Below are 18701 nucleotides of genomic sequence, written 5' to 3'. Positions count from 1 at the left end.
TTTAAACATGATGAATGAGTAGGTGTGGAGTTGGCGTTGTGTGAACCAAGCTATTGAAATGGATAAAACCCAGCGTCCGAGAAGACAAAAAGGGTATTGATCGAGCCATTCAACGTTAGTTACTATATCGGCTAAACATCGTTCAAATTTCTATAGGTAATTCCCCAAATCTCTTTGTTCTTCCAATATTATTTCTGGAAGGTAATCTTAAATCTTTTGTTCGTTTTCATTGTGTTTAAGTTTCTGTGAATGAAGCAAAATTGTCGCTTGGTTTTCAGTTTTCACTGCGTTTCTGCAAGGCATAATCTGGTGTTTAAGTTTGATGGGCACTTTTCAGGTTTAAAGATTTGTTGTGTGTAAGTTTCAGATCTAGTATAATGGAAACTGAGCCCTACTGTCAATTAAACTAGCTGGTTTCTGCTTTCTACTGCCTGGACTCCATTAATGTTCTTAGTTTGCTCTATTATTATGTGCTGTACCTGGAAATCTGTAATTGATTTGAGGAGAAATCCTGTGTTTAATTGGTGTTAATGCTTGATTTGGACACAAATCTTTACATTGGAAGACATGAATGAATCATGCTTTATGTGGCTTATGTTGTCTGTTAACTTTCTACATTTGTCATTAGTACATACATTGTTGTTGTTGGGAAGTCTGCTAAGTTGTGTTGTATTCGAGAGTGTACAATAGGTAAACTCGACCCTAGCTGGCAAAGTATCACCATGAGGTAAATCTGTCTAGGCTACCTATAACTGATCAGTTCAAATCAAGAACGCCATAGACTGTCCTGATAAAAGTTAAACTTGGAACTTTGTAGTTACCAAACCAACAGATCTGACCAATTTGGTTGGGTTGTCTCCTGAAGCCTGCAAGATAACAAGATGGACATCAGCCATTTAGGCTACCTCGCATCTTATATTGTTCGGGTATGATTTTGATACCAAATTAAACGATGTGTTATGTTTTTAGGAATCGTTGTTGGTATGGATAACAAGGAAGTTGGGAAGGAGGTTTTTGAGGAAGCCATAAGGGAGTCACTGATTTCAATATCTCACTCAGCTCCAGCAAGGAAGAAAGCTGCTGCAGCTTCTGGTTTGGATTTGCAGAATGGGGTGAAGGGTGTAGGAGATGGTAATGGTGATGACAAGTACAGGTCTAAGTTGATTTCAATATCCTTCTCTAACTCACCAGATGCCAAAGTTTAACCTGGAGAAGTTTAGGGATGGCTTTGCTGATATAGCCAGTTTTCATGTTTCTGCTATGTTGTTGTCATATGTTGTTATTTGGAGAGGAAGCAAAACTATGCTTTCATCTTTTCATATCAAAAGCTTGCTTAATAATTGTATGTTTTTTTTTTTTTTTTTTTTTTGTGTTCCCGTTTGGGATTGCTCCATACCCAAAGTTAAGTATCAAACTATTGACATAATGACATTTGGTTTAGACTGAATAAATCCCTTTCACTTGGACTAATTTCTCACATAGCTGGTCGGAAGATTTAAGGCTCGAATCCTTACAGGGTATTTGGTTGGAGGGATTTTAAAGGCCATTAAATTCCGTAGTTTGGTTGGAGGGAATTGCAATTCCCCCATTTTCATGGAATTAAAATCCCATGTCCCCCCTGGTATTTTAATTCCTGAAAAAAAAGGATAGTGATGAGTCAAAATTACCCCTTCCTTTTTTAACATAAAATTAATGTCTAACAACAATAATGGACATTTTTGACTTTATACTACTTATTTCCTTTCAATTCCCATGTATACCAAACATTGGAATTGAAATTCACAGTAATTCTATTCCAGTCAACCAAACACTGGAATTTAAATTCTCACTTTATTCCCAGTAATTCAACTCCCATGAAATTACAATTCCTTTCCCACATAATTCCTCCCTCCAACCAAATACCCTGTTACTGTTTAGTTAAGGATGAATTAGTCACCTCTACTCAACTACTCCTAATTTATCACATTTGGTCCTTAAGTATTAATTTTATCACATCTGATGAAAATTGTCGTCTTTGGTCATGCTAATTGCTAACCGAATCTCCTGCATTCACTTGGCAAAAATGTAAATTTCCTATCATCATAGGGTTCTACAAAAGCAAAGTTTAATTATAATATTGTTTATTTAGATTTAAATTGACGATTTTTTTTTTTTTTTAAGCTATCTAGATGAGAGAAAATTTAATTTTTTTGGCAAGTAATTATCAGAGATTGGATGACAGGACTAAAAATGATAATAAAAGTATATTTCTGTACCAAATGTAAAAAAAAAAGTTGGAGACTAAATATAAAAATAAATAATGGTCGAGAGCGACCAAAAGTGGCAATACGTGATTTCAATTTTAGATGATTCAATTAATTTTACATAAATATTTACTTTTTTACCCGTCTAAAAAATAAAAACAACTTAAAAACAGTAGTCTAAGTGAATAGAAGAGGCACTTAAAATTTACTTTCAACCTTGGAGGTGGGGTTTAATTTTTGCCGCGAATGTATAATTTAATGACTTGATTTATCTTATAATCCCGGATATAATTTGGTTATTATCAAAAATTAAAAAAAAAAACAAAAAAAAAAAACGCAACACAACTACATAAGTCTGAAACGGTGAAGCCTCTCAAGCTCCCGGAGCAACCGAACGCCGGCGCCATTCTATCTTTAAAAGCTAGGCAATGTAGTTAAGGAAGTAGCAATGAAGCCATTAATGCATAGTTTAGTTCAAAAGTTAGGCAACGCAGTTAAGGAAGTAGCAAGGAACAAAGGCTCGAGCTGGTGGTACACTCCTCATGTGGCCGCCGCGTCTCATGCCATCGCCGAGCGGATTCCACTGGTCGATTTCGTACTCGAAGTCCGAGATGCCAGGGTATGTGCTCCATTCCATCCGTATTCGCTTTGTTTTTCAATGGGTATTGCTAGGTGTTCGATATAATGCTTAAATGAACTGACTTGCTGCTGGGTGATGCTGCTTCGTAATTGTCTTTTACTATCTGGGTTCTGGGCAGTTTGGCTTAGCGAGTTTGTTTATATTGTAATATTGTATAGTGGTTCATGGATTGAACTCAAGTTGGATGGATGATGAAATTAATTGCTTAAATGAGAAATATTAGTTTGTGAGCTTAATTATTCTTAAGTGGAGGAGAATGCTCCAAATATATATTTTACAGTACATTTACACCAATGGTACTGAGTAAATTAAGTTTGAATGATGAGGGAAACTCATAGCCACTACACTAGGTGAATCCCGCTTGTGACCCTAGCCAGCAAAGTATCACAAGGACGTAAACCAACCTAAGTTATCCATAACTGACCGGCTAAAACCAAGAAGGCTGGAGCTGGGAGTTGGACTTGTAAGGTTACTAAGTTAACAGCCTGACCAACTTGGCTGGATGGTGGGGCAAGTAGGAGAGGCTATAAGTAATGGACGTGATGGTTCAAAAATGTTTCTGTTAATGTAGAAAAATAGAAGTATGGTGTATGTCATGCTTGGAAGGTTATTAAGAGAACAAGTTGCTTATACTTTCTTTAATATTGGAATCTACATCCTACCTCTGCTCAGATCCCTTTGTCGTCAAAATACAAACTGCTGAAAAAATGTTCATCTTCTGCGAGGCGAATTATAGTTCTTAACAAGACAGACCTTGCAAATCGCTCAAAGGTGAAGGTAATGAATTTTATTATTCTTCCTCTCTGTATTTCTTCCAATGTGATTTTTATTTCTAGAAAGATTGTTGCTTATCAGACCGTACTTTTATTTTTTGGTATGTGATTTTTTTATGATTCTAATACGAATAGTGCTGCAAGTTCTCGTTTGTTGGATGCGGGCATGTTAAAGTATTGCAAAGGATCTTTTGCACCGAACTATTGATATGTTCTAATTTCAATCATTCCAGATTTATTTGTGGGAGATAAATGTGTGCTCACTGCAGACACTTTTTTATTTTTATTTTATTTTTTTATTTATAGAAATGGATGCATTATTTTGAAGAACAGGGGAATGTAGCTTTTGGAGTCAATTCCCATAATAAAGATAACATTAAGGAGGTAAGCAAGGACTAGGGAAACCTGAGGAAGCCATTTCTAAATACGCTATATACTAATAGGCATTAATATTTCTCCCTATGTTTTGACAGTTCCTGAATTTTCTGCAAGCCAGAGTAAGAGAACTAATAAATAGTGGGCATTCTAGTCGTACTATAACATTAATGCTTGTTGGCATTCCTAACGTTGGAAAGTCTGCCCTTGCAAACTCGTTGCATCAAGTTGGACGAATTAGTGCAGCAGGTACATCAATTCCTAATAATATATTGCTATAAAATGTTGATCGCTTCTGACATTCTGATACGTATATATTACATTGATTTGAAGAGAAGGGAAAACTAAAGCATGCTACTGTAAGTCCTCAGCCAGGGGAGACTAAAAACATTAGCAGCTTAAAGGTGTAAAATCTTTCCCATTCTTTGGTCTTGATAGGAGTCATCCATTTTGTATTTCAAGATATCTAATAAACTGAACATAAGTTTGTGGGATTTCATATTTTTCTTCTCCTTTGGCATTCAAGTATTCATAGGAACCCAAAACTGAACACCATGGGTTTGGATTCTTAATTTTAATTTGTCACTTTGTGTTTTTGTTTGTTTCCTTCAACTTATGGGCACGAGAATTTAAAGTGCCCCACCTGAAGAATTCTGTTATGCTGGAGCCATTTAATTTTCTCGATGCATTCATTATTCTTTCTTCTATTGCTCTTTGACAAGCATGTTTTTCTCGATGTGTGAATCAGATTGCTAGCCATCCTAATATCTATGTGTTGGACACACCTGGTATTTTGCCTCCTGACATTCCTGATGCTGAGCTGTGCTGCAAGCTAGCTTTGACAGGTACCCGCAATGTTACTTTGATGACTAGAACATAATTATACTGTCCCAAATAACCAATGTAAAAGAGAAGGGAAACATAAGCAAAAGAATGTACTTAATTTTTGGGAGAAAATTAAGATATGAAAATGATGTAAGAGATTCATGCATGTAAGCAATAAGCTTTTCCATCAATTTCTCAGACTGGTTTCCCCTTCTCAATCCAGGTGCTATCCAAGACTGCTTGGTTGGGGAAATAGAGCTTGCTCAGTATTTTCTAGCAATCCTTAACCAGAGTGATGAATACAAGAAATGGGCGAAGTTGTGTGCCATTGAGAAAGACATGGTAGCAGCCACTAATGATGGCTTTGACTTGGAGAAAACACAGAAAAGCCAACATTTGACAGATCACACACAGGTATACTATCAATTTTATTCTAGGGCAGCCCCATTAAACACCACAGAAAAAGCAACATTTGACAGATCGCACACAGGTATACTATTCTTCATAATCGTTTAGCTTATATTGGTGACTGTATAATCCCCTAGCCTTCTAACCTTTCTTGCACTTGTTTTGTAAATGTCAAATGGAATTTGCTCTGGGGACAATACCAACCAAGTTGGTCAGACTGTTGACTTGATAACTACAAGGTTCCAAGTTCAACTCCTAGTTGGAGCGATCTATTTGCCTTCTTGAATTAGTCAGTTAACTATAGGCAACTTAGGCTGGTTTGCCTCCTTGTGGTCCTTTGCCGGCTAAGGTTATAAGGTGGTGTTTATCAAGTGCACACCTTCGGATAGTGGTTGCAGGTTTCCCTCATTACCAAAAAAAATGGAATTTGCTCTTAAAAAGAGAAAGAAAATACACTATAACCATTTTTGTCCCTTCTAATGAATGCCATCTTAGGCCAAATTTCAAATTTTCACCAATTAGTTTAATAGGTGGAAATGAAATTTAACAAATTTTGTGCAGGATTTCATCGTAAACAATGTTCGGAAAACTCTCTTTGATGCTATTTCATCTTTCAATGGAAACCTGGATGATGAAGAAAGCTTGTTACAGCTAATCAAAGCAGAGTTTGCAGATTTGAGGAAAGCTTTTTATTTGCCTTCTGAATCAGAAGATAATGTACATAAAGTTGCTGCTAAATTACTCAATCTATATCGTACAGGAAGGCTTGGTCATTACACCTTAGACCCTATTCCAAGGAATACTTGAGTAAGACTCTTTATCTTTACATGCATAAATTACATAGCTCCCGTTTCTGTATAATAAATAGCTCATAAATTACTTCGAGATGGTGTAAGAAACGAACCCGTGCTCTTAGAATAACCTCAATAGTGAGGTTTTTTGGTTAGATTTTTCATTTTTGTATTGCATGGCTAGTGCGCAAAACGTGCACCAATAGAGTTTTTTTTTTTTTTTTTTTTTTTTTTTTTTCGAGTTCTACTACATGTAGTCTCAAATCTTGCTCTCTAAATTTAATTTCTGATGTGGTGAGCTTTGATAAGTTATTTTTTTCATGTGGGTCCCAATACAAGTATCTACATCAAAGTTTTGTGTGTGGGAGTACAAGTTAGGAATAGAAAATGAGAGTACACATAGCATTTTCCTTTTTTTTTTTCTTCCTCTGCGAGCCCCACAATAAACCTTCGTCTTCTCTCTCTTTCGCCTCACAAAAGTCACTATTGTTTTCTCTTTTTTTTTTTTTTGGCACGACAGAGGGATCGAAAGGTCTCAGGATTAGTAGATTCTTCTAGTAGCAACATCTCTAACATCTTTTTTTCCAACAAGGGTTTGAGGCCCTCCGGGAATTTATTGTAGTGACTCTTAAAGCACGAAAATCATATTCTATTCACGAACATTTTTTTTAATGTGATTAATATTTACATTTTAATCTTTATAAACACCTTAAGAATATAAGCACATGGTCCCTATTTGACCTTCATATCTGCCTTCACCTGGGCCGATAATCATGCTATCCTCTAGTCAATTTTCATTTCATAATCAATCTTAATTAATTATTAATGGATTATTAACTCTGTAATTCTCTCTTTCTGCACTTGACATAATTCCACTGCCCTTTGATAGTAACATCAACACATAATTTATTACCACCCCTGGCGTTATGTTCACGGGGTCGAGTAGAAAAAAGTAGTACCGTAGAATTATAATCCATTTGCTAAGAATATAACCTTTTACTTTCTCAACATACTGGAACACAAAGAGATAATAACGCCTCCACTAAGGCTCGAACTCACAATTTTCCAAATGAAAGTCCAACTCGGATACCATTGGACCACATAGTCTTGCTATAACCTTTTTGTGCTTAATAAACAATTACTCCCTAATATTTTACAAGTCAATCGCTTAAAATATCATTTTAAAAAATGTATATAACTAACCAAATACATTTTCAAAAAAAAAAAAAAAAAAAAAAACCAAATACATTTATTGAAAGCGTTAAAAGAGTAAACTGCACTAAATTTGGACATTACTAAATACGGAGTACTAAACATGAGAGGTAAATAGTAAACTGCACTGAATGTGAGTTAGATATTATTACCAAATATTGTACTTGTGATCTTTTGGTACGAAAATTATATTTTACTTTATCAGCCCTTTCAAGACTATAATAACTAATTTTGATCAATATATTTTTTGTAAAAATCGAACTCGTGATCTGATTTATGATTTCGTATGATCAGTATGCTACAAATATCCTAATTGTGCAACCACCATATGATTGAGTCTAATTCTAACAGCTAAATTTGATCTTCTGATCCCTCATGGCCACCTACTGTTGATTTCTTCTTTGTTTTATGGGTGGCAGCACGTTGGTTTCGTGTGACAAGTTTCTAAACTTTAATCCCTATAGATTCAAAATTATAATAAAGGATATTCAATTCCGGCCTCTTTGTAATATGAACACATATTTATAATTGATCACTTGCTAATATTCCTCTTTTGTGGACAACATTTTTTCCATCGAAAATATTCATGCATACTGCATAGTATTATTACTCATCAAGATATTAACATATTCTTAAATTTAATTGATTCCCAGGTATTATTGTGAATGAATGTATATCTTAGTGGCATGTTTAATTTGTTTGTTTTTTTTTTTTTGGGTGACAAATTAATGGCATAACTCTTTTTTTTTTTTTTTTTCAATAATAATAATAATAATAATAATGGAAAAACAAAATATGGAGGGAGAGAGTCAGAGAGGCAGCTCAACAGAATATAAGAAAAAGAGATAAAATAAGGTGTGAAAGAATCGCAGTCGTCGCCGGTGTTATGTAAGCAAAGGTTTGAATATACAAATACACACTACTGCAGCTACATTTCTAAGTGTTGAAATGTTCATTTTTCGTATTATTTTATTGTCTCACAATTTCGATCGGTTCATAATTATAATTATAAATTATAATGAAACCCATGCCCGCCCGCATGTCATACGCAATTTTGGATCTAATCTCTTAATTAAAGTCAACCCCCTGACCGGTCCGCAAGCTTTTATGAGATCACATTTTTCATTAATTGTTATCAACCTTTTTCTTTCTCCATATTTTCTTCAAAATATATATATATATATATATATATATATATATATATATATATATACACATATACCTAGAAGAATAAAATTCCAAATCCAATGGCACTTCCATTGGGCATATCAAAAATAGGAAGACCCAGTCTAGAAAGTAATACGATTAGTTTGGTAATTACAAAATTTCAAGTTTAACTTTTGTTAGGAGTAATTAATTGGCTTTCTTAGTTTGAGGAGATGTCAACATATGCTGATTTGTCTTATTGTGATTCTTTGTCAACTAGGGTCACAAGGTATGGTTTATTCAGTGCCGCACATTCTTTGGAAGTAGTTGATTCTTGAACTAGAATAGAAGATCACGAAAAAAAAAAAAAAAAAAAAAAAAAAGATAAGGAGTTTGATTTTTGCCAAACACCTTATTGGTTGAACTCGTCGCACATGGTTCTAATGCCATTTACCTCTCCTATCCCATGTGATAGTGGTTGCTTATTTCACTCCTCGTCACAACAAAGAAAAACTTGTGATTTTTTAAAAGTAGCTTAGTTACCTTAAAAAAAAAAAAAAAGAAGCAAAAACATAGGAATATCCCATTCTTGTGATTTTTTTTGAAGTATTGGAATTACCATATTTGATCATACATTCATAAAGAGAAATTTTCTTCAAGGCTGTATGGCAATAATGCATGTGAGACCTAGACCAGAGTAGTTTGGTTCATTTGTGAGTTGTGGATCCGGGGATCACCATATGGGATCAAACCATTTCTAACCATGAATAGCATGCATGTATAGGTGCGGCTCGACCATGATAAAGGATAGCAAATGATAGTGTAGGTGTGACTTTGGATATGATATTTTGGTTTGTTTGTGAGTTATGGAGTCGGATATATGGGATAATAATCAAGCACATTCTAGTAGTTGATTGTGTAAGTGTGGCTCGATAATGAATTGTTTAGTTTGTTTTTATTTTAGATGATAAAGAGAAATTCACAATTACTATTTGAAAGTGTGTATTGATAAATTCTGAGTTATAATCCTAGCCGACAAAGAATCACAAGATTAGAGGTAAATCAGTTTATCCATATCTGATCGACTCAAACTCAGAAGGTTAATAAGACAGTACTCCTACTTGAAATCGAACTTGAAACCTTGTGACCACATACAATATTTCTTGATATGTTTGAACTGGTTACCTATGAACAACCTAAGTTGTTTTACTTCATTATGATCATTTGTTGGTTATGGTCAAAATGTAAATCAAACTTCACCCAGAATGCAAGCGGTTATGAACTTTTTTCTGAATCAAAGAATTTAATCATACTTACTAGTACTTTTTGTATAAGTACAAACACATACCCTTTGTCCAAATAGTATATAAAGTATAACTAAAACAGGTGATCAAATAGGTAAATCATAGATATCGTACTAAAAGATCACGAGTTTAATTTTTTTTAACAGAATTGACCCTACTCTTTGAGCAACACTATCAAGTAAGTTTTTTTGTTGGAAAAGTAAATTTAAAGGGATTTGACTCTTCCAATTTGCTTCCTTGTTGAGCGATGTCAACAGTGCATAAACAGCTATTTTCCATTTAAAAACTCATCTATTTTTGAGGTTTTCATCATATTTCATTTATTAGACTTCCACAACCCTCCTAGTCCTAGGCTCCTAACCACTCACCTCTTAACTCCCAACACCACATATAAAAAAAAAAAAAAAACCTATATATACTGTTGTTGTCTCTATCCCACCACCCTCCATGGAAAACCGCAACAAAAATCTTCAAGAAAACCAAAACCCATCATCCTCCATGGACTTTCCTTTGCATTTTAGGTGCCCCATTTCCATGGAGGTCATGAAAGATCCGGTGACCATCTCCACCGGCGTCACCTACGAGCGGAAGAACATCCAGACTTGGTTTCACACTTACAACAAGAAGACATGTCCGGCCACCATGCAAAGCATTGAGAGGTTGGAGATGACGCCCAATCACACGCTCAAGCGGCTCATCCATGCATGGCGACAATCCGCCGGCGGCGCCGCGGTCGGCGGCGCCGGATCCTCGTCGTCCAAGCGTGATGAGTTGGTGTCCTTGCTTAGCGCGGTGGAGACTACCCCGTTTAAGGTCAGCTGCTTGAAGAAGCTCAGGACGGTTCTTGAGGTCGGAGATGACGATGTTAAGGATGATTTCAAACGCCTCGGAGGTGTTGAGGTTGTCGTGACCATAATGTAAGAATCTTCCTTCTGTGTCATCATGTTTTTAGTTGAGATAGAGCACATGCCTCAATTTGGTATCAGAGTCCTGGTTGTTTATCTGCTGTTATAATGATAACAGGCAGCAGATTTTGGTGGAGAGTTCGGATTTTGTGGCGTTCAGAGCGTGCGAAGAGGCGGTGGGAGTCCTGCACAAGCTGCCATTAATGGAGGAATCCGACTCGGCGTTGACGAAGCGCGTGTTGTTGACGCCGGAGCTGATAAAATCCATGGCGCTGATGCTCCAGCGCGGCAGCGCGGAGGCGAGATACAGCGCCATCGCGACGTTCCAGAAGCTTTCCCGAGCGGACTCCGATCAATGGAACGCGATGGTGCAGGAACAAGGCATCGAGTTCTTCAAATCCTTACTAGAAACCATCTCCGACGACTACGCCTCCGGCAAGGCCAGCTCGTCGGCGGCGCTACAGCTCCTGATCGACATCCTGGACGCCTCGAAGCGGTCGCGGCTGAAGGCGACGGAGGCCGGCGGCGTCTGCACCCTCATCGACCTCCTCCCCGACGCCGCCGGCTCCAAATGCGAGAAAATCTTGTACCTCATCAAGCTCCTGTGCGAGAGCGCCGACGGGCGGCTGGCGTTCGCCGAGCACGGGCTGGGGATCGCCGCGGTGTCGAAGAAGATGCTGAACGTGTCCACGGCGGCGACCAAGATCGGCGTGAAAATCCTGGCGTTGATCTGCGGGTGCCACCCGCCGGAGAGGGTGCTGGAGGAGATGCTGATGTACGGCGCGGTGAAGAAACTGGTGGCGCTGCTGCACATCGGCGGTGCATCCTCCACCAAGGATAGGGCGGTCAAGATTTTCAAGATGCATGGGAATACTTGGAAGAGATATCCTTGTTTTCCTTGTGATCTCAAGGATTATTTGGGATTGGGAACCAATAATACTTGCTAAAATCTCAAATTAAAACTGGATAATTAAAGTAAACACAGTCTTATTGGCTATCTAATTATCAGAAAATCAAAAATATAATTATTTTTTTTAGCCAGAAATGTTACAAACACAATGTAGAAATTAAAGAATTGGTTTTTTTTTAAAAAAAAAAATACATTTTCATACTTAATTAGCTACCCTTTAATATAATTTTCATTATTCAAAACTGATGAGAGGTCTCAAAGTATGTATGAACATATACTATATTGTAACAGAATCAATAGTACTCAAAAAAAAAAAAAAAAAAAAAAAAAAAACTTATGCATGCAATCAGAGTTTATGACATTGTGGTTATAATTGTAAATCTCTTGACATCTTGGCTGGAGATACTCCCAAGCTACTATTGAATTCGCTACTAGGCCACGAGAAAGCTCCATCTTCTGCAAATTTTGGATCAAATTTAAAACATTGTGGTTACCGAGCCAACCTGAGAAATAAGGCATGACAATTCTAGCACCAATTTAATTAACATGAAGTTGGTCTTCAGACAAATTAAATGTATCTCATAATGTTATATCACAAAGAAATTTCCTATCTCATCCTATATGTTAAAAGAGCAACTAATATTTGTGAGATAAAGTCGAGAAAAGGGAATGCATACCATTGACTTAGGATTGCATTAAAAGCTACTAGTCAAACTTTGCTACTTATTAATAAATAATAATAAATAAATAATAAAAAATAAATAAAAAACAGATAACAATTTTGCATTTTTGCATACCAAAATTACATATTTAATATTTTTGATATATTTGTTCTCAATAAATACGCATACATGCAAACATGATTTATTGATTATAATGATCAACCAAGCTATGATTTATTGATTATAATGATCAACCATTAAGCAATAGTTAATTTTAAGAAAAAATATTTATGCCATATTAGTATACAAATTTTAGCAATGCAAAGATACATAAGTTTCAAAATGGATGACTGAGGGTGTGAAACATAATTTTTGTATTTAAAATTTTCATGAATTTGATTTTTGTTAATATATGAGGAGATTTTTGTAAGGACGACAAATTTTAAGAGAATACTTGAGATATTTAACTCTTTTGATTCCCTATATTCCTTCAATCCAAGCATAGAATTTGGAACGTTGGTTTAACCGCAATAAAAGATTGACATTTGGAGAGTAAGAGCTTTGATTTGATTAAGGTAAGACTTTAGTTGGCCGGTGTAACGTTGAATTGAAGTAATTAAAGTATTAAACTATGTTAGTTACGTCTCTTAATTATTATTTATTATAATATAATCTGCTGATGATGAAAGCATTGCGTAGAAAACATCATAATTCAACTGCTAATTACATCGACAGTTGACCATCCTATATAGTATAATTTCTTTTACAAAATTTAGTAAATAGGTTAAGAATCTATATAGTATAATTTCTTTTACAAAATTTAGTAAATAGGTTAAGAATCTATATAGTATAATTTCTTTTACAAAATTTAGTAAATAGGTTAAGAAACTGATTTTATGAAGCAAAAAGTTTTTATATAGATGGGCTTATTATTATGAGGATTGTATACGTGCGCAAATTATGCCATGGAATTGTGTTCACCGAGAATGGTGAACACAAGGCAAAACGACGTCGTTTTTAGGCAAAAATAAAAATAAAAATTCGCGGATGTAGAGTTAACGGCGCGCGTTTGATCAAATTATGAATTTTCTGTTATGAGATTATGAATTTTATGAAAATTCATAATCTCATAACAGAAAATTAATAATCGCATAACAGAAAATTCATAATCTCACAACTGAAAATTCATAATCTCATAACAGAAAATTCATAATCTCATGGTTCCAAAGTGAATGTGTAGGCATGGTTCCAAAGTGAATGTGCAGGCATGGATTCATAATTTATGAATGTCCGTGATTTCGGACGGGAATATGTAGGCATGGTTCCAAAGTGAATGTGCAGGCATGAATTCATAATTTATGAATGTCCGAAATTATGAATGTAATGAAAATTCATAATCTCATAACAGAAAATTCATAATCGCATAACAGAAAATTCATAATCTCATAACTGAAAATTCATAATCTCATAACTGAAAATTCATAATCTTATAACAGAAAATTCATAATCTCATGGTTCCAAAGTGAATGTGTAGGCATGGTTCCAAAGTGAATGTGCAGGCATGGATTCATAATTTATGAATGCCCGTGATTTCGGACGGGAATGTGTAGGCATGGTTCCAAAGTGAATGTGCAGGCATGAATTCATAATTTATGAATGTCCAAAATCTTTGTTCACCTCAAATTAAAGTGAAACCGCAAAATGTGAAAATAAAGAAGAAAAGTCACGCAATTAATTAAGAAAAAAAAAAAAAAGATAACGGTGTACTAACACCGTTGGAACCGTGTTCACCATGAATGGTGAAACACGGTTCCATCGCATAACGTCCCGTATACATGTGTTGAGTTCAAGTAAGTTGAGTATCTAAACATTATAATTTATCACATATTCATAGCAACAAATTAAACACAATTGTGTTTATTATATAAAAAACATGATTTATCTGGTGCACACTATTAAATAATGGAGGTAGGTTCCTCTCGTTATTCAAAAAAAAAAATTAAAAAATATTAACCATAATAATTGTTTATAAGTAAATTAATTTCGGATCGTATATGTGTAATAATATTTCTAGAACGATTACTCTTGTAGTCTTGTGGCTAATCTCATTGGACCGAACCCAACCATGAATCCATGATCACTTTGGGTTGCCAACGATTGCAAAATTATTATATTGGAAAGAATCATGCATTGTCTAATACGTGACATTTAAAAGTTAAAAGTTCAGATTTTATTAATTCCAATACCTTATATATATATATATATATATATATATATATATATATATATATATAAAACCCAATACCTTATATAATTAATATAGAATAATAATAATTATTATTATTATAATAATTGTTATGTCGTAATAATTGCATCCATTATACATAAGTCTCTTTCAATATATACCATATATGAAGCAATATTATTAATATATTATGACATTAAAATTGCTACTTCATATTGAATACCAAGTAAAAGTTTAATTTGGCCAGAACGGTGGTCAATTTTTCTTTTTCTGAAAAGAGTGATTAATTTAATGAAGCATAATCATCATATTTGAATATAACAGTTTTTCTTTTTCTGAAAAGAGTGATTAATTTAATGAAGCATAATCATCATATTTGAATATAACAGTTTCTATTTTCATCAATACTTTATTAATCAAATTCGTCACATAGAGTTTTCTTAGTTCATTTTATTTCTTATATATAATTCGCGAATTATTACATAAAAATTAAATTTTATCTAATACAAATCCTCAAATAATTTCTATGAATTTCCTTTACACTTGAAAAAAAAAAAAAAAAAAAAAAAAAAAAAAAAAAAGAACTTAACAATCAGCATATATACGGTCAGAATCAATGGTTGGTTTGATGTTATCCATATAGTATTATCTATTTGTTTATTATTTATTTGCAGAGTAAAGTCTGGCTTCTGAATTGACATTAATCATATTATAATTTCAGTTTTACTTTTTTTTTTTCTAAAAAATATATTTGTTGGGAAATTGTTAAAATATATTTGAAGTAGATGTTAGCTATAGCTATCACGATGATGATGATTTGATAGTACTCACAAAATAAAGAAAAGAACTCAACAGAATATTAGTTAAACTGGTAAGAAATCAAGCTAATTACTATACACTAATCGAATTAATTACTTAAATTTATTAAAACTCTCCAATATCTTAATGGTTTACCCATTAAGTCAACTGATGTAAATAAAATAGCAAATTACACTTTTAATCTCTTATGGCTTATAAGACAAGTGCAAAATTTAGTTATTAATTATCACGAGTTACAATTTTAGTCTTACAAAATTGATTACTTTTTATCTTTCAAAAATATATTAAAAATTAATAAGAATGCTAACTTCTCTCGACTCTGACGATAATCTTCAATTTTTACCTTGACAAAAACAGGAATATTGTATACCCACCCCTGATTATATTTTAAATTGGGGTTATCCAAAACTAGCAAGTTGTTGATGCTATCCAAAAAATGAGATTAGTCAAATGATTGAGGGTTTTGTTGGTTTATCGAAAAGGGTCGAAAAGTGTAAGGATGTCTTAATTACCTTTACCATACGACTTGGGATTATTGGCCAACTGCCGCATTTAAAGACCACAAAACATTAATTGCTATTTTGGCCGAGTCTTAATTGACTATTTTATACATAGGTTAATACCGTGTTCTTTCCCCCCCCCCCCCCCTTTTTTTTTTTCTCCTTCAAATAATTGAATGATATTCTTGGTCAAAGTATATATAGATTACTTACGTCGTAAGTAACACGACAAAAAGTTATACAAGTATGAGCAAAAATATTCGATATAAAAAGTAACTCAATCAAGTTGGTTTGATAGTTAATTTAATTTTTGAATAGTGATTATGACTTTTCTCGTAATAAAAATTAATATAAAAACTAACCTCAATCGAGTTGATTTGTCTTGACTTAGCTTCTTCAATTTCTCTCTGGATAGTGATTATAAACTTTCTCGTAATACTCCTTTTATCACATTTTATGTGTTTAGTTTAGTTTGGTTAATGAGATTTAACTGAATTTATTTTGGTATATAAAATTTATATATTTAGAAACTATATTAAAAATACTATTAAACAAAAAAATAAAAAAAAAATCAAATTTAAAATAAGTGAAAAATACTAAAGAAAAAAAAAAAGGAGGACCGTAAGATCGTAAGCCCCGTTCAGTTAGTCCAGACGGACCACGTGAATAACTGTTAATCAGCCAACGCACTTCCAGCTAGGGCCCATGGGCTCGACACTCGTCTCAGCCCATCTCGCAACGAGATAGGGCACCAGACAGTGAAGTGTACCCGTTTCCGGGCCTGCATCTCTGCAGAAACAGCCCGGGGACTTTCCTGGGCCTGGTCAATCCATAACGGAAAGGCCCAACCCACTCACGTCGCCCCACGGTCAAGTTACAACGTTGTTAGTTTCCATTGTATATAAGTATTGATTCTTTCGGTTAAATACTCGATGTGGGACAACATCGGATAATTCGCAATAATGACTATATTTACAAATTACAAGTGTCATTCATAATTACCAATACACTGAGAATGCGAGCGATCTGGTTTTTCGGAAAATTTAAGGTAAAATAATAAACTTGTATGTATATATAGACAGAGATGGAGACATAAATACATAGGATTTATATCTGAGTTGGTGGATCAAGAATTGAAGAATCAAGATCGAGTTCATCCGATCCATCAAATCGAAGAAAAATGCAGGCCATAAGGGAGAAGCCCAAGGCCAAGGCAGAGTTAAAGGAGGAAGAAAAGGTAATATATATAAGCATGCAATTAATATGAATAATTAAACATTTAATTAGCATTAATTAATGTAATAATACAGGCAGAGACAGAAATGGCGAAACAGAGATTGGGAGTGGTTCATAAGATACGGCTGGCAAAAGCAGAGATGAATCTGCATGCCAACAAGGCTAATAAGGGGAAGGTGGCAGCCAGGTATGATGGGGCAGATGATCCTATTGCCTACCTCCAACCCTGATCACGACGGACGATCTGATTTCATCTGTCACACATCCCGCTATTTACTTCCTCTCATCAGAATTCCCGAACAAGAACCATGGGTTCTCGGGATTATATTAGGGTGGCAATGTACAGTACATCCTGTAGTAGGCATGTGTATCTTAGGTTTCTGAATGTTGCTTCTTATATATATGTGTGTGTGTGTGTTGGTTTTAGCTAACATACATGTTGTATTATGGTGGTTTTTATATATCATTATTTTGATCTGAATAAAATGAACATGCAGCATTACTGCTGGGAGATCAGATCACTCTTTATGAAAGCTGTCTATTATTAGCCATTCTCAATCAGTTTGTCCTTAACGGCTAGGGTTATAAGGTGGGTTTCACCTGGCCTGAGCGTGGCTGTGGGCTTTTTGATCAATAAATTGACAATATGATATACAACTTTTATTTTAAACTATACTGTTAGTTTGTTATTTTATGCATTCGTTGGAGTTAATGTGTTACATACTTACAATGCTGCAATGCAATGTTATAATGGAAGGGCGACAGAATGTGAAAGAAATGAAGAAGATAGAATTAAAAGGATTAACTATGCATTTGTATATACATTTAGGACTTAGGATTTGAAGTATATATCTCTTAGCTGCAGGTTTCTCTTCAACTACAAAAAATGGTTAATTATTACATAATATATATGTGTATGGATTTTGAATATATATATTTGTTAAGTTATATATGTAGTAGCTAGGCATTATATTCACAAGCTGGCCTGGTTAAACCAATATATATCATTTCCATTCTCATAAGATGTATCAATAATGCAAGCATTTGATTTATACATAAGAATCTGTTTCGTGACTCTACAATAAATGATCGCAATGAGGTAATTAAACTAACCTAACTTGCTCATAATAACTTACCCTAACCCGCCTTGTGCATTTTCCTTAGTTCTTAATTCTTATGAATGCATGTATCATATGTATACATTGGCATAAGATAGATAATAAGTGCATGGTTTTCCCTTCAAATTCTACTAATAATAATTTAAACCAACAAAAAATTGCAACCATAATTGATAGGTAAATAACTATATGAAGTTATGGAGTATTCATTAAGACTTAATTGAAATTAGAATGTTAACTAATCAAACTCCCACCCCCACCCAAAAACAAAAGTATTTATTACTAGATTATATTGGGTTCTTAATTAATTTAATAATACATGTGCTATACCACTTGCTAGATCACATAAGATCTATCTTTGATGCCATTTAATTTCATTATCCTTAACTAATTAAAGTAATACTTCTTTTAATGCATTTCCATTTTCAATTACACCTACCTAGCTCACTATATGCATGATTCCAAGGAGAAACAACAAGTTGTAATTGTATATATATATGTATATATAATTATATATATACACACATATACATACATATGATATGTCCAAGATAGCTGGCTAGTTGATATAAAATAATGGCAGGACTTA

General features: G+C 34.2%; 2 protein-coding genes and 1 long non-coding RNA gene across 6 annotated transcripts; all 3 read left to right on the top strand.

Moving 5' to 3' along the window:
• On the top strand, window positions 1-1368 carry LOC109182152. The gene is made up of 2 exons (XR_002054336.1): window positions 1-201; window positions 970-1368. It is a non-coding gene; the product is annotated as an uncharacterized LOC109182152 (long non-coding RNA).
• A 1184-nt stretch (window positions 1369-2552) lies between these two features.
• On the top strand, window positions 2553-6230 carry LOC109182131 (DAR GTPase 2, mitochondrial). 4 transcript variants are annotated; one of them, XM_019332210.1, is made up of 8 exons: window positions 2553-2862; window positions 3556-3654; window positions 3963-4040; window positions 4130-4280; window positions 4365-4435; window positions 4780-4876; window positions 5080-5270; window positions 5826-6230. In XM_019332210.1, the coding sequence occupies exons 1-8, from the start codon at window positions 2692-2694 to the stop codon at window positions 6069-6071; spliced, it is 1104 nt and encodes a 367-aa protein (XP_019187755.1). In that variant the 5' UTR covers window positions 2553-2691; the 3' UTR covers window positions 6072-6230. The 4 variants fall into 4 exon arrangements, with proteins under 4 accessions (XP_019187755.1, XP_019187746.1, XP_019187762.1 ...); XM_019332201.1 differs by having other exon boundaries at window positions 3556-3660; XM_019332217.1 differs by having other exon boundaries at window positions 3556-3660; window positions 5080-5346; window positions 5826-5961.
• A 3902-nt stretch (window positions 6231-10132) lies between these two features.
• On the top strand, window positions 10133-11660 carry LOC109182102 (E3 ubiquitin-protein ligase PUB23-like). The gene is made up of 2 exons (XM_019332158.1): window positions 10133-10634; window positions 10741-11660. The coding sequence occupies exons 1-2, from the start codon at window positions 10165-10167 to the stop codon at window positions 11567-11569; spliced, it is 1299 nt and encodes a 432-aa protein (XP_019187703.1). The 5' UTR covers window positions 10133-10164; the 3' UTR covers window positions 11570-11660.
• The last annotated feature ends 7041 nt before the right edge of the window (window positions 11661-18701 follow it).

The sequence above is a fragment of the Ipomoea nil genome, unplaced genomic scaffold (genome assembly GCF_001879475.1).
Source record: "Ipomoea nil cultivar Tokyo-kokei standard unplaced genomic scaffold, Asagao_1.1 scaffold0188, whole genome shotgun sequence".
NCBI lineage: Eukaryota > Viridiplantae > Streptophyta > Magnoliopsida > Solanales > Convolvulaceae > Ipomoea > Ipomoea nil.
This window is presented reverse-complemented; position numbering and strand designations above follow the sequence as displayed.

What these genes read in the sequence shown, in the direction of transcription:
- LOC109182131 (XM_019332201.1), top strand. Translation starts at nt 2,692, where the DNA reads ATGAAGCCATTAATGCATAGTTTAGTTCAAAAGTTAGGCAACGCAGTT. An exon ending in TCGAAGTCCGAGATGCCAGG is followed by an intron (nt 2,863 to 3,555) that starts GTATGTGCTCCA and finishes ACCTCTGCTCAG; the next exon opens with ATCCCTTTGTCGTCAAAATA. An exon ending in AAAACATTAGCAGCTTAAAG is followed by an intron (nt 4,436 to 4,779) that starts GTGTAAAATCTT and finishes TGTGTGAATCAG; the next exon opens with ATTGCTAGCCATCCTAATAT.
- LOC109182102 (XM_019332158.1), top strand. Translation starts at nt 10,165, where the DNA reads ATGGAAAACCGCAACAAAAATCTTCAAGAAAACCAAAACCCATCATCC. An exon ending in GAGGTTGTCGTGACCATAAT is followed by an intron (nt 10,635 to 10,740) that starts GTAAGAATCTTC and finishes TAATGATAACAG; the next exon opens with GCAGCAGATTTTGGTGGAGA.